Source organism: Desmodus rotundus, chromosome 10, assembly GCF_022682495.2.
Source record: "Desmodus rotundus isolate HL8 chromosome 10, HLdesRot8A.1, whole genome shotgun sequence".
Classification (NCBI taxonomy): Eukaryota; Metazoa; Chordata; class Mammalia; order Chiroptera; family Phyllostomidae; genus Desmodus; species Desmodus rotundus.
This window is the reverse complement of record NC_071396.1, coordinates 18,078,768-18,099,456: the sequence shown is the minus strand read 5'-3', so window position 1 is coordinate 18,099,456 and position 20,689 is coordinate 18,078,768. Positions and strand designations below refer to the sequence as shown.

The following is a 20,689-nucleotide window of genomic DNA, read 5'->3' as shown; positions in this document are numbered from 1 at the left end:
CTCAGGACAGTCTCTGGCAAAGCCCTTCCCTCAGCTGAGCAGGGAGCCCTGGCAGGGAATCCGACGCTCTGTCCACTGCTTGGAGTTTAGCTGTGTCTCAGGTTGACCTAGGGGAGGCTTAGGAATCCTTCGTGAAAACTAGAATCATAGACACCGGAGCTACTTGAATTGGGAGCTCTCGGACCCCAAACAATGCGTTGTTACAATCCATCTGTGGTGAACTTTATCTGATTTCCTTTCCCCACACGTTATTCTGGCACGGTCATGACCTGGCCATCCTCTCACATGGGGAGGGCCATTAGGCCCCGTCCTTCCCAACCCTGTCCTTTGTTAGGACACACGAGTGGGGCCGCAGAGCCCCTTCTTCCCATGTTCAGGGCTCTCAAAGCTTAGCAAACAAACAAGAAGGTAAACCGAGGCAGTTTCAAGTCAGAGTATTGCGCTTGGGACAAACCCCCTTCCCTCTGACGGGGAGTCCATTTACCGTGGCTGCCTGGACAGCCTCTGACCTTAGCGTCTGGTCATGGCGCTTCCTGTGGGGCAGTGTGAATTGGGTCGTCAGGCCCTGGAAACAGAAAACTGCTTCTGCTCAGCTGGGCGTTATGCTTTAGCACAGTATTAATTGGTTTTAACGTGTCAAATCCCACCGAAATGCAAGCACATACGCTACAGGAAAGAATGAGCCGGAAAGTCACACCGCACAGCACGTTGCAGCATTAACTGTACTCTTTCTGAGGTTTAGAGTTTTTATTGATTCTGGGACCGTATTAGTAAAACTCCGATAGGCTTCTAAACAAACTTTGCTTTGTGAAAAACCATACTTTTTATTTTATTAAAGAGAAAGCATTAGCAACAAAGCTCATCCTATTGAGAAATAGACTCTGGAAGATGATACTCTGTCTGATATTTCAGCCACAGACAGGATAGGTAATAATGAAAAGTACAGACAAAAGAAAGAAGTGAGCTAAAAACTCCAATTTGAACATTATTATTTGTACGTGAATAAACCTAGACCACTTTGACCATGTACTGAAAGTAGACTGGATACATTTTTTGCACTTGTAAAATTTCACACGATACCACGTTGTGTAGTGCCGCCATCACTCACGTTTCCTGGAACACGCACCCACTCTGCGGGACCTGTACCGATGCGCTGTGTGCTCGCAGGTGGGGCACAGCGACCACACAGCGCCGGGAACAGCTGTGGCCCCGCCCCCCGGCTGCTGCACATCCAGCACATTTCACACACTTTAGTTTAACTTAAAAAATTAAGTTTAAAGTGGAAAAGCTCAGGGAGCCATTTATTATTAAAATTATACTTTTGGAAGTGGCTTCTTAGCACTGCGAATCAACTCCATATGAATGTAGCCAACCTACCGTTCCGGAGGCTGGAGTTGGAACAAAAGGAACTGAAGTGGGGAACGCACCTCTTACCTACACTCTTGTGAGGTTTTTTTAGTCTTAGTTGGCCTGTTCGTGCCATAAACTAAGTCATCGGTGCCACCTCACCGCCTTGCATCCTGGTCCTCAGAGCTTCCCAGCGGCATCATCTGTGTTTCCACCTTTTCCCCCTTAGGGCGCTGAGGGTCAGTTCCCCTTGCAGGTTATGTCTGAAGTGAAGACCCTGGGTGAGAATAGTTAATGCTGCCTTGTAATATTAAATATTGGGGAATATTTTTAAAAGAAGTCCAGCTCTGAGAAACGCACATCCGTTATAACTAGCTTCCACATTCAGTTAAGGTGGAAGCCTTTCCAGCGGTCATTGCAGGACCGGAAACTCAGCGAAGCAGCAGCAGCGTGAAGCCCGAGTCTGACTCGCGCCAGCCTCGGTGCGCATGCGCCTGAGGCCGGCCCTTCAGGAGCCGTGAGAACAACTCCACTGTCCCCGACTGCCCTGGTTAAAGTGCCTGCTCATCTCCGCTGTGGGGATAAATTATTTTCTCCACCAAGTAGCAAGGGACAGCTGTAATTTATTCCTTTTGTTTCAATGTTTTTTCTCACAGAAGGCAAGTTGTCAAAGAACCAAACGGATTATTTTTTGAGGCCTTTGAAATTTCCCCTCCATCAGATGCCAAAAGCGTGAGGCGCTCTTAGACCACATGGGAGAATATTTGCAATTTTATGAGAAACTTCAGTTTTACTGAAAACAAATCATGATGTTGAATACTTCCATTTAACCCCTGTGATTTGATCATGGTCTGATTTATGACCACTCTTGACCTTGAAAAAACTCATGACAATCTTATTAGGAAAACAGCTGATATTTCTGTATGACTCTGGGCAATCAGAACTGTTTGCCTAAAGGAAAATTCAAATTGTGGGGCTGCTCTTTTCTCCCCCCCCCCTTAACCTTTCTTTGTAACCTTGGAATAATTTAAAGACTAAGCAGAGGGTTGAAGGAATAATGTTAATTTAAGACCAGTTGGCAATTTTAAACAATCTGGGGCAGGAACCTTACCTTTAAAAAGGCATTTGGAAGTGCGAGTTCCCTTAGTGAGATAATTTCAAAAGATCTGTTCCAATCTGCTTTAAAAAGCACATCTGCAGTAAATTTGAAATGAAATTGTTTTTTCCTCTCCACCTAATCCATCATCATTGTCTGAAAACTTCTGGTGTAGCTGTCAAGGTCTCATTTTCTTCCTCTGTGATGGAATTCCCGAGGACCAGACTGAATGGCACCCTGAGGCCGTCCTCACAGGGCAGTGCCCCCGAAAGGAGGGGCCAGGGAAGGGCTTGTGGTGGGGGCGCACCCCACCCAGTCCACCGAAGAGGGGCTCCCGACCCCTGTTTGTGAAGCACGGCCCTTCCTGCCTCTAGGTCACTGTATTTTTCTCAGTCAACATTTTTTTCAACTGCATGTCCTCATCACTTCTGAAATAGTTACTACTATGGAAATGCAGATGCTGTAGGAAAAAGGCCAGAGGGATCTTTGCCCAGGGAATTTGTTTTCCAAAGAAGATGATTTGACATCCTGTCTACTTTTTGATCCTCCTGCCATGCGTCCATCCCAGGTGACTTAAGTTACTGGGTGGGTACTGGGGCCTCGGAGTGCAGCTCAGACATTGCGCTGGCAGGTCTTGGCGTGCTGTACCTACGGAGCGAGCAGAAATGGCACAGGTTATTGCTGGTGTTTGTTCTTTTCCCTCAAGAACGTATGGCATGCTGCCATTTCCTGGGGTGTCGTGATGACTGTCTTGGTATGTTCTGTTGGCTCTAGAAGAATGGATCTTTCTAACTCCCTTGCCTCTGTCATTGATGGAAGCGATAGGGCCCTCCCTGCACCACCCACCCCTTCCTTATCACCGTCCTGCCGGACCCCTGTCTCACAAAGGAGTTGTCGAAGGAAGCGGCACTCCGAGGCAGCTCTGGCAGTGGGAGGTCAGTCAGAGATTGTTGGGTCTAAAAGGAAGAATCAAATGCTGCTCACCCACGTTAAACAGCACCTGAAGGGCGGACGGAAGGGTCTTCTTTCTGTTTTTCTGAAACTGTGTTGTGGTGACTGTACGGTTTTGTGTGTCTGTGTGGTTTTGTTTCTGTTCTGCTTTTGACTTCACAGGAAGAGGTTTAAACATGAAGGCAAACCTTTTAGATGTCAGCATGGCTACCACAAAGCAAAGCTGCCTTTTTTTTTTTTTCGTTTCTCTGCTTCCATTTAGGCCTATCACATAATTTAAGAAAAAATAAAAATTTAACCGCAGGCGCTCTAACTATAGTGTGAAAAAAACCCTGATCGATTTTGTTTTCGCAGCACGATATTATCAAAGATTTAAGAAACAATTTTGCCAGCATCGGCGAGAACTCTCTGGTAACAGCATTGATGTCTGTGTTGGTTGCTTTTGGTTTAAAGGTTTCTTTTTTCATTTGTTTGAGCCCATTTCTTCCCCCTCCTTTGAGTTTATTTATTTTTCATATTCTGTAACCAGCAAGCCTTCATTTTTTAAACCTCTTCCATCTTCCAGTGTCTCTGCCGTACTTTGATGGAAAGTTTATGGCAGCAAAGCGGTCCCCTCTGCTGCAGCTCCTCCTGCTCTGAGGTCATATGTTTTGGCCGTTGTGTTTCCGGACATGATACTAACTGAGCGTTTCATGTCCATTGACTAAGCTTCTCTACCACGCCATTGATGGACTCGCTGTCACAGGGCTCTATGCAACTTTCATGCTGCAACTTATACTGCTTAGTCCCGTCTCAATTCTCCAGCGAACTGGACAGCTCAAGTGAATGATCCTTCCAGTCTTGAACTTGCTGTGCCTTTATATTTTCTCTTTATTTTCCTCTTTATGTTTTCAGTGGTAGCTTGAGTGGAACAGAGCAAACCCCAGCCATCGCCCAGCAGCACCATGCAGCATTGTTTGTTGCCACCAGAGGGCGCAAAATATAAAGGCACACGGCTTCTTTAGTCTTTGGGGGACACCGGGGAGATCTCTCATAAGTCCGCTGCTTAGTGGAAGCCTACTTTTTACCCATATCAGCTTTCAATTTTGCTTAAACTCCAGCATGTCTCAGTTAACGTTTTTCTGTCATTCAGTGATACCTTGCAACTCGAGCCATTTGCTGAGCAGTGTCAAGTTATGGCCATGACACGGGAGATTGTTCAAAACGTGACCAATGTGCACAAATGTGTAATTCAGAAAGTGCAAGTTTCGATGATGAAGTGCAGCTCCTTCCAAACTATGGTACCACCTTTGGGCTGCCCGAATCATTGAAATTGAGACAATCCATTCCTGGTAAACCAGTTGACGTAAAACCAAGACTCGAATATGTGAGCATCTGTGTAGGCAGCAGTGCTGGTGTTGAAGTGGTCTGTGATGTTGCCATAGAGCCCGCACATGAGGAGGTGACTAGGAGTGTGGTTTTAGCGGCTGCTCTGCTGACTGGCGGCCACAACATAAATGGTGGGTTTGTGTTCAGGAGAAGGAGATGGAGAAGCAGAAGCTTCTGTACCAGCAAGCCCGGCTGCACGAGCGTGGCGCCGCCGAGATGGTGCTGCAGACCATCAGCGCCAGCAAAGGTGAGCTCCGCGGTGGTGCGGCATCTCCTCCTGCCCCAGGGAGCCCTCGGTCAAGCCCGCTGACCCACTCAGTGCCCACGTTTCTGGGTCAGGCCCGGGTCTGTGACGGAACAGACTCGAGCCCGCCTTTACTCAGGGCAATCTTGACCCTTGTTTCAGAGTGTCTTTTAAAGGTCTGTTTTATTTCTGCTCAAGAAGTTTTGGAAATTCTATTATGACCCAACTCTCGTGAGCTGCTTGTAGGAGCCAGGTGGCAGACGTTTCCTGGGAAGGGCCAAGGGGATGTTCTCAGCTTCGTGCCCACGTTGTCTCTGTCACAGCAGCGGGAAAGCAGCTACACACCCTGGAAGCGAATAGTGTGGCTGTGCTTCAATAAAACTTTATTTACAAAAACCGATGGCAAGCTGGGTTTGGCCTTCAGGCCACAGTTTGCGGATCCTTGATAGAAATGTGTGGGCTTTTAAAGTGAGTCCTTTTTAACAATTAAAGTAGTACTGACATTATATTTTTTAGTAGCTAGCCATTCCAGGATGATTTTTCTTCCATTAATAATATTTCCTTTTTGAAAACATTTTTACCATAATTTATGATAGAATGGAAAATTAATGGTGGCACATTCCAAATATGGAAATTATTTCTATCTCTAAGATTAAAGTACAGGAGAATAACATGAAACAAAACATAATATGCTAAATGATAGTCCACTAGTCAGATTTAAAGTTTTGCCATTATTGTTTGAATACCTTCAGACTGGTACTAGTCACCCTAACAGAGCAAGACTGTAACGTATTAAGTACCAGCGATGGAGTGAAAGTGATGGGAGTTGCTCAAATACAGTATTGTCGAGTGAGCAGGGGGCGATGTTTTCCTAAAGGAGAACTTTAAGTGGCTTATGTTAATTTCGATGTTACCTTAATATGCACAGTTTTGAATTTTAATAATTTTAGGTCTCAGTAGTTCAAAATGTATTGTTTTTTCATAGTTTTTTTTTAAACTCTCCTCATAATAGTTTTAGTTTTGTCTGTATTATCCAAAATTTGGTAAAAAATTGATGGCAAAATATGTGCTATTACTTTTAAAATATTTTTTTGGTGTGTAAGTCCGTCTGTCCCCCTCCACCATTGTAGAGATTTGTAGGGGTGGGAATAATTTTGAAAGTGCACATTTTGAGGTAGACCAGGCTGATGTGGCAGGAATAATGATGTCAGGAACACTTTTTTTATATTTTAAAGGGGAAACCGGACCGATGGTGGCTGCTACTCTGAAACTTGGAATTGCTATCCTGAATGGCGGCAACTCCACAGTACAGCAGGTAAGGTCCACACGCCGCTCCCGTGATGCACCTTTCAACAATGGGCCATGGAGTCCTCCTGTCGGGCTACTTGAGTCATCCTGAAAGCACTATTGATTGCAGGATGGCTCAGTTTTTGTGTGAAATATGTCTTTACCTGTGGTCACCTTGTTCCACATCCAAGTGTTTTCTGAGCACACTCAGTGCCCCATGTGGGTACCAACTCTCTTCAGAATCTTAAGTCACGCGTGTGGCATCATCACCCGCAACGCTCACCCCAGGGGCCCACCAGTGCCGCCGGCTGGAGGGTTTCTCAGTGAAAGGTCGATCCTCACCCAGGCCCGGTGGGGGACGTGTCACGTCAGGTCGCAGCTCCCGGCAGGCGACTCCCTGGGTTTTGTTGTGTATTTGGTAGGAAGCGTGTTCCTAGGCTAGCACATATGCAGAATGCACTGTCAGGAATTATTTTAGTTGTGATTATTTCTAATCTTCCCAGAAGTGGGAACAAATCACTTCACAACCAAGTTTTGGACTATGTGCTGTTTAAAAGTTAGACATGGTTTGGGCTGAGGTTTTAATAACTTCAACCAGGGCGACAAAGGATGCCGTCTGAAGGCCAGAGTCTGGGAGTTCGTGAAAATGAGGGAGCTCGAGTGACTCCGAACAACTGTCAGAAACAGACCGTCACATGCCGTGTGCCACGCACCTCGGGCCACCGTTACAGGGCTACGGGGGCCCTAAACTCAGACAAAAAATTGTTATGCTCATTGAAAAACAGCAAAACAATGTAGTTTAAGTAGCAGAGTGTGTTATTCTAAAGCTAAAATTTCTTATTTTTATATTTTGGCATCTGTAGGAGAAAGAATGGTTAACAAGCATAGGACTAATAACCGTTCTTTCTGGGGTGAGTTTTTGTGAGGCAGGTGAAGGGTACCTCAGTGGAAGAAAAGAAAGGCTAATGAGGTCCTTCGAATGTTTGACTTTGGGCTGCTGTGACCCTCAGAAGCACTGCCCTGGGAAAGGGCCTGGATGTGCTGCTGGAAGATCCTGGAGCCTGAGGAAAGTGAAGCTGAGAAAATGTGGTGAAGTCTGGACCAGGTCAAGCAGCAACACAGTATAGCAGAAAAACTCACCTGCACACTTTGCTCAAGTTGCCTACTGTGCTCTGTGAATCCGATCATTGCCGCTGAGGGTTGGGAGAGAGCCCGGGTGCCATCTAGTCCCCTGTTCTCAGCTCTGCCTGTGTAACGCCTCCGGCGGGTCAGTGGTGCCTACATTCCATCTGTGTGGTGTGCACAAGCGCACAAGGTGGAAGTGCACAGGTGTGCCAGAGAAGCCAAATGCATCGAAATGCGGTCACCAGTGCTGACAAGACAGGTTTTGATGAAGTAATGCGTTTCTTTGTGCATTCTTTAAGTTCAAGATCTAGTCCTTGGTCTAGTAAACACTGAGGAGGATGGTCAGTCTGAATATTTTGAAATAGCTGTGACGTGCACGGGAAGTGCCCGGAGTCTCCGTCAGCGGCATGGCAGCGACCGCTGACGCTCCGGTGTTGTGCGTTGGGCCACTAGTTGGAAGGGACGCCACATTTCAGTTAGAATGTAGGGAAAATAGAGATCTTTTTTCCCATTCAATGTATACATGCCCTTCTTTTGATTTCCATAGTAAATGACTGCATCACTTTAAGAAAAGGAAAAATAAAGAAAACTTACCTAATCTCTCCACAATATTTGTCCAATAATTTCTTGTGCTGTGTGTTTTACCTGAAAAGAACTTAATGGTATAGTGAACATATTCAGAAATTCTTGCAGCCAGAAGGGACCTTGAGACATCATATGGGAATAATACAATAATTGAGTAACGCAAGAATAAACTCTGTTTCACGTGCTCACAACTGTGCATCTACTCCTGTCAACCCTTGTGCGTCCTTACTGTTTCCGTAGATCTTCTCCTTCCTCTCTAAGCCTTTAGATATACATTCTGTCACCTCCCTTTGACTCTCAAAGCCGTGTTGGTTTTGTTTTAAAAGACCAATGATTAATAAGTGCTTCATGTTTTATTACACCAATAACTTACCAACACCCTCCCCAAGTGGCTCTGTGTTTTGTGCATCTCTGTGTGTACAAGTTTGTGGGTATGTGTGCAAACATGCACGGGTAGGCACACACACACATTCTATATATGTGTATATAGACACACGTGTATTATAGGTATATGCGAGTACATATACATATATGTGTGCACATGCACATAGGGATATGTGCACATATATACATGTGCATGTGTATGCATGCACCACACATACATATATGCGTCTGTAGTCACACCCATGCATAGGGGCATGTGCTTGCACACACATGTATACATATACGCGCGCACACAGTTATAGATGTGTGCATGTATGTGTCTATAGGTGTGTGTGTGTGCGTGTGTGTATATGACACACATATATTCATATATGTGTGTGCCTATGCAGCTTTTACATATTTAATTTCATATTACCTCTGACTCTGATTTCTGAAAAAAGATTACTACCAAAACTTTGAGTATTTAGCTGAGCCCTGTGTGAACAGCACTAATCATGGGAATTATTCCCTATTCAAAATTTGGAGAAGATCAGCACTTTATGTTTGAGGAGCCTTGGTGTGCCTTCTGTCGTCTTGTCATCGTGTGTGCATTCACGTGAAACCTCCAACGCGGATTACCACCTTATGAAAAGCGGTTCCATTTTGACGCGTGACGACAAGCTCACATTCCGTTAGCTTTTTTACATTATGTTTAACCACAGAATCCGGGCATCATTCTGAGGACAGAGGAGAAAAATTTAAGAGTAAAATGATTCCTACCATACCTGGGCTGGAGACCACACTAACAGAAACCGGGCTTCCGTCTGAGCCACCGGCACACGGCGGTCACAGCACTGCGGTGGCAGCTGTTTTAGGGTCTCACTTCCACACAGAGCCTGTGACTGGCAGCCAGCAGACCTCCTTCCCAGTGAACTCGAAGTACCTGGATCTCCAGATACTCAGATAGCGATGAGGAGAGGATGAAGGGCTATTCCCCCTGATAGTTGTGGTGCTTCTGGGGCTTGTGTTCCAAGTGCCCTGTTCGAAGCCGTGTTCCTGTGCTACACGTAGACCTGGGCCACTCTCTGGCTGGGACACGCTGTCACCATTTCATGGGAAACAATGACATTGGCAATACCTGTATGCACTGAATATCATTGTGTCTTTGTTTCAGAGTAGGAGGCGTGTTTTTGTTGTTTTCTTACTTACCAGTAGCAAGAGTTGGACTCAGCGGCCTTGTGGTTTGTATTTACTGTAGAAAATGCTCGACTACCTCAAGGAGAAAAAGGACGTGGGTTTCTTCCAGAGCCTGGCTGGCCTGATGCAGTCCTGCAGGTGAGCGCACCTGTTTCCGTTCCGACTCAGAGGTGGTGTCTTTCAAAATGTTTGTCTTACGCTCTGGACAATAATTATACACAGAACTTTTAATGATTAAACATACTTTAAAGGGGGGCTGAAGTTGCTGTTTTACTTTCTGCCTTATTGTTAGGTGTTAGTAACATCCTAATTACTAAATTACTCAATGTTAATAATTGTAGAATAATCTCCCCAGTGCTTAAATAGGGAACTGGAAGAATTAATGTGCATTCTGCATACTTGAATATGAGTGTATATGATTTTTAAAACAGAAAAAAGAAAATTCTATTTAGTTTTACTTGGGAGCTTGTGGACCATTTCTCATTTTTCCTAAATAAATGGTCCTTAACCAGCTAATTTATGATAACTGCTTTCTATTTTTACGGCACTTAAAATCATTCAGACGGCGTTTGACTAAGGTACCTGACACCCACTTAATGTGATAAGCTACCCCACCTGGAAAAACATGGTCACTATAATTACATTTAGGGGTGTCTGCCACCTCTCTAACGCACTCCCCAGAGGAGGCCCACCAGTGCCTTCCACTTGCCTTTCATGAGGGTCACTTCAGCCTCGGCCTGGGGAGAGGCCCGTCTGCCACCAGGAAGCACGGCTGGTAGTCATTGGACCGGGGCGTGTTTCCAGTGTATGGTAGCATTTGGTTTGCCTTTTGAGAGAGACAGTTTTTAGACATTGGCTGTTGTGAGGAAAGAAGGTTTTGCATGGCTTTGCTGAGTGTGTTTCTTCCTGTTGCTGTAGCGTCCTCGACCTGAATGCATTTGAGCGGCAGAACAAAGCCGAAGGACTTGGAATGGTGACAGAGGAAGGATCAGGTATTGATTATTTAAGTTGAAAGGGCCACCTGCGCCCCTGCTTTCCTGACATGGGTCAGCTAGCCATCACCTCGCAGACAGAAAGATGCGAGTTATCTTTAAATGGACAGAAAGCTCATGTGACTCATTGAAAAGCCCCTAATTGGGCACTCACAGGTCCCACCCAAACCTAGCCTTCCATGAGGTCGTCCTCTCCTTACTGCTCCCTGTCCCCTGTCGTGGCCTGACCCCTGGAGGCATAGTAGAAAAAGACCCTTATTAGACAATTACCCACAAAATGAGGAAGCTCATAGATGATCCAGGTTACAGAACGGAGTGTCAGCAAACAGGCGTTCCGGCCCCCATAGCCCCTGCCCCCCATCCTCTCCCTCAGCACAGCGGTCCTGTATCTCATGGATCCAGCCATCTTGCAGGTCCAGGTTCTCTGATAAAGACATTAGAGAGTAGTATTTGTTCAGATAATGTACCTGTGCACAAAAATGATTCACATATTCTAAGAGTTTTTCTCTCTATAACAAGATGTGTATATATGCTAGAAAAATGAGCGCACAGTGCAGTTAAGGCAACAAGTTAGTGCAGTTGCACATCCGTTTCAGTATTTGTTAAGAAAAATCAATATTTTTGTTTTGATTCATCTTTATTCTTTTGTGTTTCATTTTAAATTGGTTTCAGTGAGGCCTTACGTGTTTGTCTGTCTTTGGTCAGGTTTGGAGTTAGCTTGTCAACGTGTTCATTAGGTTTGGAACACAGGGTCTTCTATAAACTAGTCTTGCCGCAAAAAATAAATTTCTTCTCGTCTGCATTTGTAGCCTGCTTGCCTTCCTGAAGTAATATAGAATTAACTAATCTCTCCATTTCCATATATTTTTGTTCTCACAATAGGAAAAAGTATTAGTGCATATTTCTTGCTATATTTAAAAAATCATCATTTAGACATATTCTCCTGCTGCTGCTGGTACTGAATAGCTCCAGTGTGACTTTATTTTCTGCTTGGCAGTTGGACACACAGGTTTGATCGCCAAGTGTCAGTCATACTGTAACTTAGCTGTGTCAGCTGTGTCAAGCGACAGTGCCTTTAAGAAAAATCGCCAGCAGCAACATGCTTAGCTTTTCTCAGCACCAAGGAGAAACTTCTTCATGTCTGTGTCAACAGTCATGATCCTTGGCCTGCGGGCTGCCTCTCTCACCCCAGTTTGGGGCACTTTCCAGTGTAAAGTGCCTAAAAACGCATGAATCCTCTGTGCAAAGTCTGACTTCCTTGTTTTGGAATTAGAAATCTTTCAGTTCTCCTCAAAGTTATCACCTAACATTCCGTGGGCTCTGAACACAGTTTCAGGAATCACCCTTAGTCACTGTCCCTATCAGCTCCCACGAGGGACTGGTGGTGGTGGCCCAGGTTACTTTAGTGGGTGTCCTATTCATTGTCAGCCAGACTGGATTGGAATAGCGTTGTGAACCCCAGTCAGAAACTGGGTGGGAGCGACCCCTCTGACGTGAGAATTTCTACATCTCTCCCTTTGGGGTCGCTCTGCTTTGTCTGTGCTGTTTCAACACACACCCCAAAGTAACTGTCCAAATCGATGAACACGTTTTCTATTTTATTTCCTTACAAACAGCAAAACCAAACCAACATCTCAACTTTTCTTTTTCCCCATTTCCTTTTCTTTCAACGACTGTAAATGTACTGTCCTCCCTCAGCCATCACTCATGAGCGTGGTAACTATTAAAAACGAGCTGGCTTGTGTTTCTCTGCTTCTAGATTTGTTGCTAGATTTCTGTATGGCCTTGGCAGTGACAGTCTGTGTGCATCTGTCCTTTCGTAGACCATTTTAACAAGTAGATTATTCCACATCTACTATTATGCATCCTGTTATTTTTTAAATGTGTGGATCAAGATTGTCTGTCTTTTTCTTTTTTCGATGAGGATACTCAGTTATGAAAACATTAGACATGGAGAAGCAAGAAGCATTTAAATTACGTTTTGGGATGTGTTGTGTTGTTTCTTTCATTTAAAAACTTCTGGTAGACCCAGTGTGGGTGACTGATGTGACGCTGAACGCACCCGGGTGTGTGCAGTGTCCCTCTGTGGCGTCCGTCTGGGACACGCTGTGGCTTTATGGCAGGCCTGCGGGAGCGCCGGAAATCAGTGGGCACGTGGGCGGGCTGGGCAGGACCCCACTGCTGCCCAGGGGCACTGAGAACAACAGATTTTCTCTAGTTTTTTGAGATGATCATTTGTTAAAAACCTTAACATAAAAACTAGTTTTTATCCTTGAGACCGAATTCAGAGAACACTAGATTAGTAGGCATATTGACTCTCCAAAGTCAGAGAGTAAGTAACAAAGATGGCGCTGGGATATCCAGCAGCCTCTGAAAGACCCACTATCAGTGGAAACGATGAAGGGAAGAGGTGACACCTGTTTCCAGACTAAGACCAGCTAGAGCAACTGTCTTTTGGCGTATTTTCAAAATGCGTCACATGGCCATTCTTTTGTGATTCTACAAAGGTTAAGGAACATCTGTGGCCTCCTAGGAGAAGGAAAGTGGATCTTTCCTTTGGAATCACACGTAGAAAATCCCAGCGAGTGAAAGCCTGGCGCTGACGGCGTTGCTTCCAGGTTTGAGGCGCCGAGAACATGGACTGCCGGAGCTGAAGCCTCTCGTGTAACCTGTCGTCCTGAGGCTGTGTCTCCCTGAGGATAATAAAAGGGCCCAAACTGACACACATAAATACCCCAGTCCCCACCCGCAGCCCTCCAGGGAGGTGGTGTCCACTTCACTGATGAGGAAGGAGACCAAGGCACATAAGGTCCTGTGGCTCGTCCTGGGTCCTGTCGGCTGAGGGCAAAAATGCAGGCAGCCTGCCTCACTCAGTTTAACTCCCAGTCCCACGAGCCAAGCCCCTTGCCCATCTGCCACCCAAAGTACTGGCCGGGGTGGCACTTTCTGTCCCATTACCTGTTGGTCGCTCCCTTCAAAGACCCCAACCGGTTGGCAGTTGTTGCAATGATTGTGGAAGTCTTAGAATCTCTGGTGAACTTTGTGTGGTGACGAGTGGTGATGAGTGGTACCCCGCATCTGGTGTTGAGACTCCACTAGGGAACTTCTGTTTCTGGCAGATGTCATGTGCGTGGAGATTTCAGACTGTTGGTGTGTCTTCCTTTTCCATTGCTGTCACCGTCATGCTGGCCCGGGGTCCCCATCCCTCCTTAACTAAAAAGTCCCCATTTCTACAGAAGCCTGGACCTCCCACTTGGGTTTAAAATAGCAACAACAACAAAAACACACACGTTTTGTTCAGCAAGTGTGTTCTGTAGATTTGTAGATTTGTGATGTGATCTGTGTTGTCTTCTCTCTGTTTTTCAGTCATACGTGTTGTTTTTTAATGTATAATGGCATTCAAAACAAAAAGAAAATACCCCAAAACCTGTATGGATATTTAAAATTTCATTCCATCCTTGGATTTTTACTTTGGTTGCCCTCAGAGCCATTTGACCTCATTACTACAACAAATCGTGATGAGCTTGAGCGTGCTGCCCCCTCCTCTCTGGCCTCCTGGTCTGCGGGGAGATGCTGCGTCTCCCTGCCGCTCCCTTTGCCCTGGCTGTGGGCTTCAGAGGGAAGGGAACTGCGGAGCTGCTCTGCCTCCCCAGACCCTGCTTGGTTTCTATAAAATCTATGCAGCACGTTAGCTGCCGCCAGCTCACTCTGGTGTTTTTGCAGTGAGAGTTGAAGCTCAGAGTGTTCGTTTTCAATGAGCTCCTCCCGAGGACGATGGAGCAGTGTGGGGCATGGGCCAGCCGAGACTCTGCCACTGTCCCAGAGCCGCTGGAATTGGTGGCTGTCGCCCAGGCCCGGCTCTCCGGGCCTCTCGCAGTGACAGGCCAGCGCTGCCACCTGCCCTCCCTGAGGGCAGACTCCCCTCAGGGAAGCTCGGAGCACTCACGTCCCTGTGAGTGGCTGTGCTGTGCTAGACACCATTCTGGGTGTCGGAGTTCTCGAGGAACTCAGGATTATGTCCGGAGACTTGGGAACCAACAGCCTCAGCAGGGTGCTCCACCTGTGAGGGAGCTGCTTGGGGGCAGGGTGTCCCACAAGGAGTCAGGGCGACCCGTGGAGAGGAAGGCAAAGAGAGCCCTCCAGGGGACGGAAGAGCTGTGCCGAGCGTGTCAGGAACAGGGCCCCCAGCGTGGCTGAAAGGGCACAGGTGGTTGGTGGGAGGCCGTGAGGGGCCTTCTGTGTGGGCCCGGGAAACCACGCTTTCCTTCTGAGGCCATGGGCGTCACTAAAGCGACAGTGTGTAGTGTGGGGATCGACCTGGAATTAAATCCCTAGCATCCAGTGTTCAAAGCACACTTCTAATGGAACACACTCACCCTACAGATTACTTCCCGTTTCTCGGTGAGGCTCCTGACCCAAACGGGCTCAGCCCTGCAGCAGGAGGGGCCGGTGTGGCTTCCTCAGGGCCACGGGGAGCCGAGGTTTTCCTGACGGACAGGCTGCAGGGAATTCTCGAGAGTGGACTTTTCACGATTGCCGGTTATGGCTCTGGGCCGTGCGGCTGGATTGGTCCCGGCTGTGCTGGGCAGCCCGGTGTGAGTCTGAAGGCCGCGGCTCAGTCAGGATGCTGATGTGTGGGATGGATGAGGGGCAGCCAGGCTTTCAGTTAGAGTCACGAGTGCTGAGAGGCAGCAAGAGAAGGTTACAGGGGAAAACCCTGCAAATCACATTAGAGACCAAAGGGGTGTTCCCTCCACAGCTGTCGTGTACTTTCATAGTAGCCGTGGGACACACCTCCTGTGTTTCACACGGCGGTCGCTTTCGTTTTCGCTGTCTTGGGATTTGAAAAAGGGATTCACTTCACGCACTGGTGCCAGGTTGTTGCCTTCATTTACATATATGCCCTTAATAGATTTTGTGGATTATGTATTATACCCACAGCCCATGGAAGTTCTATATTTAGAAATCTAGTTTTTTTGAACTTGATATTTATTCCTGTAGTGATTTGCACATTTCAAAGAAGTTTCACTTTTGGAAGCAGTTTGACTCCCCCAGCAGCCCTGTGAGCAAGGAGGTCAGGACTGCCAAGCCCCATAGGGTGAAACAAAGGCTCGAATGGTAAAGCAACTTCTCCAAAGCCTCACTTCTAGCAGATGTATTCCTTGGCTTCGAAAATGGATGAAAACAAGCAGGAGCTCACTCGTTAAGTAGCACCCAGTGTGTGGTCAAAGGTTGCTGGCCAAAGACCTTGCTCATTACTCCGGAGGCTTTTGTGAAGTTTAGAAACTGTGGACTAGTGGGTTCTGAAAGGCCTTGTAATACTGAAATGATCTGGCATTGCTTGTCTCCCGCATTAGACTGTGTGTTCTTGAGGTTGTGTCCGCTAGTCTGTAATCCCCAGGACCTCACAAAGTGCTCAGCATAGAGGAGACACTTGATGAGTGTTTGTTCGAGTTTGCTGGGTTCAAACCCATGACCTGCCGTTAAGGGCTGCAGGTCATTATGAGTCGAGCTCCTACATTTCTCGGGTGTTCGCTGAACCACAGAATGGGGTTCGCACCCCGTGGATCATCGTGCACCTGAGGTGAAATGATGCGAGAGTGTCTAGCACGATGCCTGCGCACCGCAGTCACTGCCTGAACGGTGGCTGTGGGTCATTGTTTGCTAGTTGAGCTGTGATGTCCTTTGAGCAGCTGTGTTCAGGCCATTTAAGCAGTGACACTGAAACCCGCCACGTGGAATCAAACACCAGACTTGTCACTGCTGAAAAATCTTACTGGCCCTAATTCTTCAGTTTTGCACGATGCAAAGTAGACGGTTCAGTCCTCTAAAGATCAGTAACGAGAATCATCCCCCATGGCTGTGAGGGGCCCGATGTGACCAGCCTCTTGTTCTCTGGTCCTGGCCCTCTGAGCTCTGCGGCACTGCGGACGTTGCCGTGGACAGGGCTGCAGCTACGGGAACGTCCTGCTCTCAACTCTGTTCGCCCTAGTTCTGTTTTGTGCGCACACGGGGTGGTCTTTTTCCTTACTCCATTGATTTTATTACGACTACTGACAATTTTTAACGGTTAAGGACAATGAACCCAAGCTTTGTCTGGATATAAGGCCACAAACTTTGATCTGTGACCATGGATACTCTAAGTAAATACTTTAATGGGGTAAACCAATTGTGAGTAGAACAGTGGTCTTCAAAAATACTAACTTTGTTAGATCTCTAAAGTAGGAATTAGTATTCAGTGGCCACTTGAATAAATAAGGTCTACCTAACGTTATTTCAAAGTGAAAATTTATATTTTTGAGAATATCTGGGTCCAGTAAAATGAAGACGGCTTTTTGAAAATACAAACACACTTAACTGAATATGTTCCAGTAACTGGTCTTATCACCTAGACAGGTTGTTCCTTTATGTTGTGTTTCTGCCACTGTTCCTGACACTGAGCTGCCTGCGATTTGTGAAAATGGCCACGTAGGTGATGAAGAGCCAGTGAGGTGGACCATACGTGGTCCTCACTTAAGAGAGGAGAAAACTAAGGCACAGAGGGCCAACTTGTCATCAGCAGTGACATTGCAGTAACTCCCCCTTTATTACGGAATTAGAAAGTCTAAGCCCCTTTTAAATAGGCAAAGGCGAAGGAAAGCCCTTCACAGCCATTATGTCAGGCATCACGCAGCCATCACAAATACCACTGTAGGAAGGTAAGGGCTCTCCCGACTCCATGTCACCCGTCTCATTACTTGGCATCAATCTCAGTGTCCACCGTCCGGTGGACTTTCTGTCGTGCCCGTCACCACGTGGGCTGTCCTCCTGTGCCTCCTGCAGACATAAAGCCATCAGCCCTGTCTGGCTGCCCTCCTTCCTGCAGCATGGGCCATGGCAGCATTTTAACCAGATGCAAACGTGTGCGTTGCGCCACCGCACCCCTTTGTACCTGGTTCACCTGGGGAACGGAGGCTTCGGCCTCCGGCCTGCACCGCTCTGCCACCTGCAGTGTGCCCTCAGTAAGTGAGGTCACTGGTGTGTGTGCATAGCTGAGAAGACACTGTGCCTGCCAGCAGTGGCCAGAACCTTACACTGTGACCCAGCGAGCAGTGTGCCGGGTGTTTTCAGGGCAACAGGTAGATGACGTCGTATTTATTTCCACGTCCACTGTTCCGAGTACTTCCTATCGAGGGTTACTCATTCCACATTGAGTATATGAACACTGGGAGTATGTACATGGTTTATTGATTTGACTCTGGGGAAAAAGCATTTTAGATGGGCTCACGAGAATCAATAACTATGTTACTAACTGCTAATATTTTAAGGATCATTTTAAAGACTCTTGTGATTAGGGTAGCTCATGAAATGACCCTGAGTGTTACTGGCATGGAGTGCGGTTGGCTGGCCCAGGCTGGCCGCCCTGGCCTGTGGTGTCGTGAGCCGAACCCCGAGAAACAGTCTCATCAGCCAAGCGGTGAACTTGCCCCGGGGCTAATTTGTGCACCTGGTGACTTTAATCTGGTCACCTAAGGTCGTGCCTTACAGGCTCACAGGGGCACCAGTGCAGTGATATCGTGTACTTTTTCAAGTGTTTATATTAGTTTTCAAAAACGGTTTTGCCTCCTAACCCTTGCATTGTACAAAGCCCGTCACTCTGAAAGTCACAGACTGCGGACTGGTAAGTCCATCAGAGCTGTCATCTCTGCATCCCCACTTTAGCTCCAGTGGACACATGGCCATTGCATCCTATTCTTTTTGACCCGGAGTATCTCCAGGCCGAGAACCTGTGGTTATTATTTTTCAGTGCATAAGTACATTCATTCACTTGCCACACATTTTTTGTCCTTTTGCTTTCTAAACTAATTTAGATTCCAGAGCATACACTCATACGTTGAACCTTTTTTTCACTGACACTTTTTGCTTTTAAAATCAACTTGCATTTGTGTGGTGCTGGTTTTTGTTTGTCTGTTTCTTACATTTTTGCTTTCAGAGTAGTGTGTGATAAAGATACATTAATTGGAATGCAAGGTAGATTACCTGAGCCCTTTCTTGGCATCCTCCTTGCCCAGCCGGTGTACTTAGATTTGATGACGCAGAGTGTGCAGCTTTAACTTTAACATTTGCGCTAGGTGCAGGAATCATTTCTGTACACATCTATTTAAAAAAAGAAAGAAAAAAAAAGAGCTTAAATCTTCAGGTGGTTTCGAAAATGTTGCCAAACCCATGCTGCACTTTTGACAGAAATCTGAGTGTTGAGATTCAAATGTTCTTTTCTGACAAAGAAAACGTGCATCTATCTGCCAAGCGCATGGCCACATGGGCTTCAGATAGAGGAGTGGCCGTGGCCCGTGGCCGCTTCTGTTCAGAACGATGCTAGACCCACATGCCAGCGTGGTGCAGGTGGGGACGGCGGGCGGGCACGCTCGCTCGGGTGGCTGATAATGTCTGGACTTTTCTGCAGGAGAAAAGGTTCTTCAGGATGACGAGTTCACCTGTGACCTCTTCCGCTTCCTGCAACTGCTCTGTGAGGGACACAACTCAGGTTTGTGAGACCTGAGGCTGGATGCTGGTTCCCAGGAACACGTGTTTGAAGCCAGTAATGACAGAGGCCGTCAGTTTCCCGGTTGGCTCCTCCCTGCAGCCCGCAGCTGGCCCCTGAGCATCACGCTGTGGGCGGGCACTGGTCCTGCAACATTTCACACGCTGCATTGCTGCTGCTTCAGAGTCCTCCGTAGCCATTTTACTAGTTCTCACCAGTTGCTCTTAGGTTGGAGGAGACCAGCGGCAGGTGAAAAAGATGTAGAGAAATACGTAGCTTTGCTCCCTCGTGCCCCTTCTCTGGACATGGGGAAGGTACCTGCGGCATCCCTGACTGTACTGTTTCTGCCCACTGTCGATGGACCCAGCTCTGCCCCGGTGTGGGGTGGGGGGCGGGAGCGAGGTGGGGATTTCCTCTCTGTTTCCCCATCACTGAGCACAGTCCTGAGGAAGAAAAGATAAAGACCACATGATCTCACCTATAAGGGGAACGTAATCAACAAAAGAAACAAGGGAGCAAAATAGAACCACAGAATGGAAATAAAGAACAAACTGACAGTGACCAGAGGGGAGGGGAGAGGGGAATAACAGGGGAAAGAAGGGGGAGGGCCAAGTCAAGGGACATGTACAAAGGCCCCATGGACAAAGACAACGGGGTGGGGAGGGGGAAGGATTGAATGTGGGAGGTTGGGGGGCAGGTAGGGCAGGGGAGAGTAATGAGCGAAAAATGAGGACACTGTAATTGAACACCAATTTTAAAAAGTAAAAAAAAAATTAAAAGAGAAAGGGTTACCAAATAATGTAATTACTGTCTCTAAAAGGTGGGATCCTTTCCCAGTCCCGTGCCCAGGGCTCTAGAGTGAGGAATCAGCAACCGCGCCGGCTGCCTCTCTGACAGAACTGAGCGTTTCTGTCCTGTGGAGCGCCCAGATAGGCTTATGGGGACGTCACTCACTCTGTATGGCCAGTGTGAACTATTTCATATAGAAACTATTCTTAGCCACGGCAGTTTTGTTGGAGACATCATTTGCTTTCAGAGTTACTGAAATAACAAGTCTTTATAAACTTCGGAATGAGCTTTAATGGCATGCTTTGGTCTTGTGTAGATTTTCAGAACTATCTGAGAACCCAGACCGGCAACAACACCACCGTCAACATCATCATCTCCACCGTGGATTACCTGCTGAGGGTTCAGGTACCCTGCCGCATGCGCCAGCCACAAACCGAAGGGCTGCTTAGCTGAGTAACAGGGCGGGTTAATTTGTCAGGCTGGCGGGTCGCAGCCTGTGTTTTGCTTTATGACTAGTCAGCTGTTTCGCCTTTGATCAGCTTTTGGGAGAAGGGGCCCCCTTTGTCTCTCCGTCCCTGATCCTGGCTCTGCTTTGCTCGTTATTTTCTTTCTATAAGTGCGGCTTCTTTTCCCCTACATGTTTTAGCTTGATGGCATTTCAAATTTTATTTTCATTTTGTAAAGCACATACATGCTGTGCTTTTTCTGCAGTTGATAGGTAAATGGGGGAAGAATATTCGAAACATTCCCAGGAATGGGAAAGAAAGGCTTTCAAACTACCTATATACTCAAATTCAGTAACCCCACGCTAGATCTCTCCAGCT

General features: G+C 47.0%; 1 protein-coding gene across 7 annotated transcripts in view; it reads left to right on the top strand.

The window, feature by feature from the left end:
• Positions 1 to 20,689, top strand: part of RYR2 (ryanodine receptor 2) — a 522,347-nt gene that overhangs the window by 453,356 nt on the left and 48,302 nt on the right. For all 7 annotated transcript variants that reach the window (XM_071219601.1, XM_071219596.1, XM_071219600.1 and 4 more), the window contains 6 exons: positions 4,910 to 5,009; positions 6,242 to 6,321; positions 9,625 to 9,701; positions 10,482 to 10,555; positions 18,999 to 19,079; positions 20,182 to 20,270. In XM_071219601.1, coding sequence (XP_071075702.1) covers positions 4,910 to 5,009; positions 6,242 to 6,321; positions 9,625 to 9,701; positions 10,482 to 10,555; positions 18,999 to 19,079; positions 20,182 to 20,270 — 501 coding nt within the window. The remainder of the gene's footprint in view (positions 1 to 4,909; positions 5,010 to 6,241; positions 6,322 to 9,624; positions 9,702 to 10,481; positions 10,556 to 18,998; positions 19,080 to 20,181; positions 20,271 to 20,689) is intronic.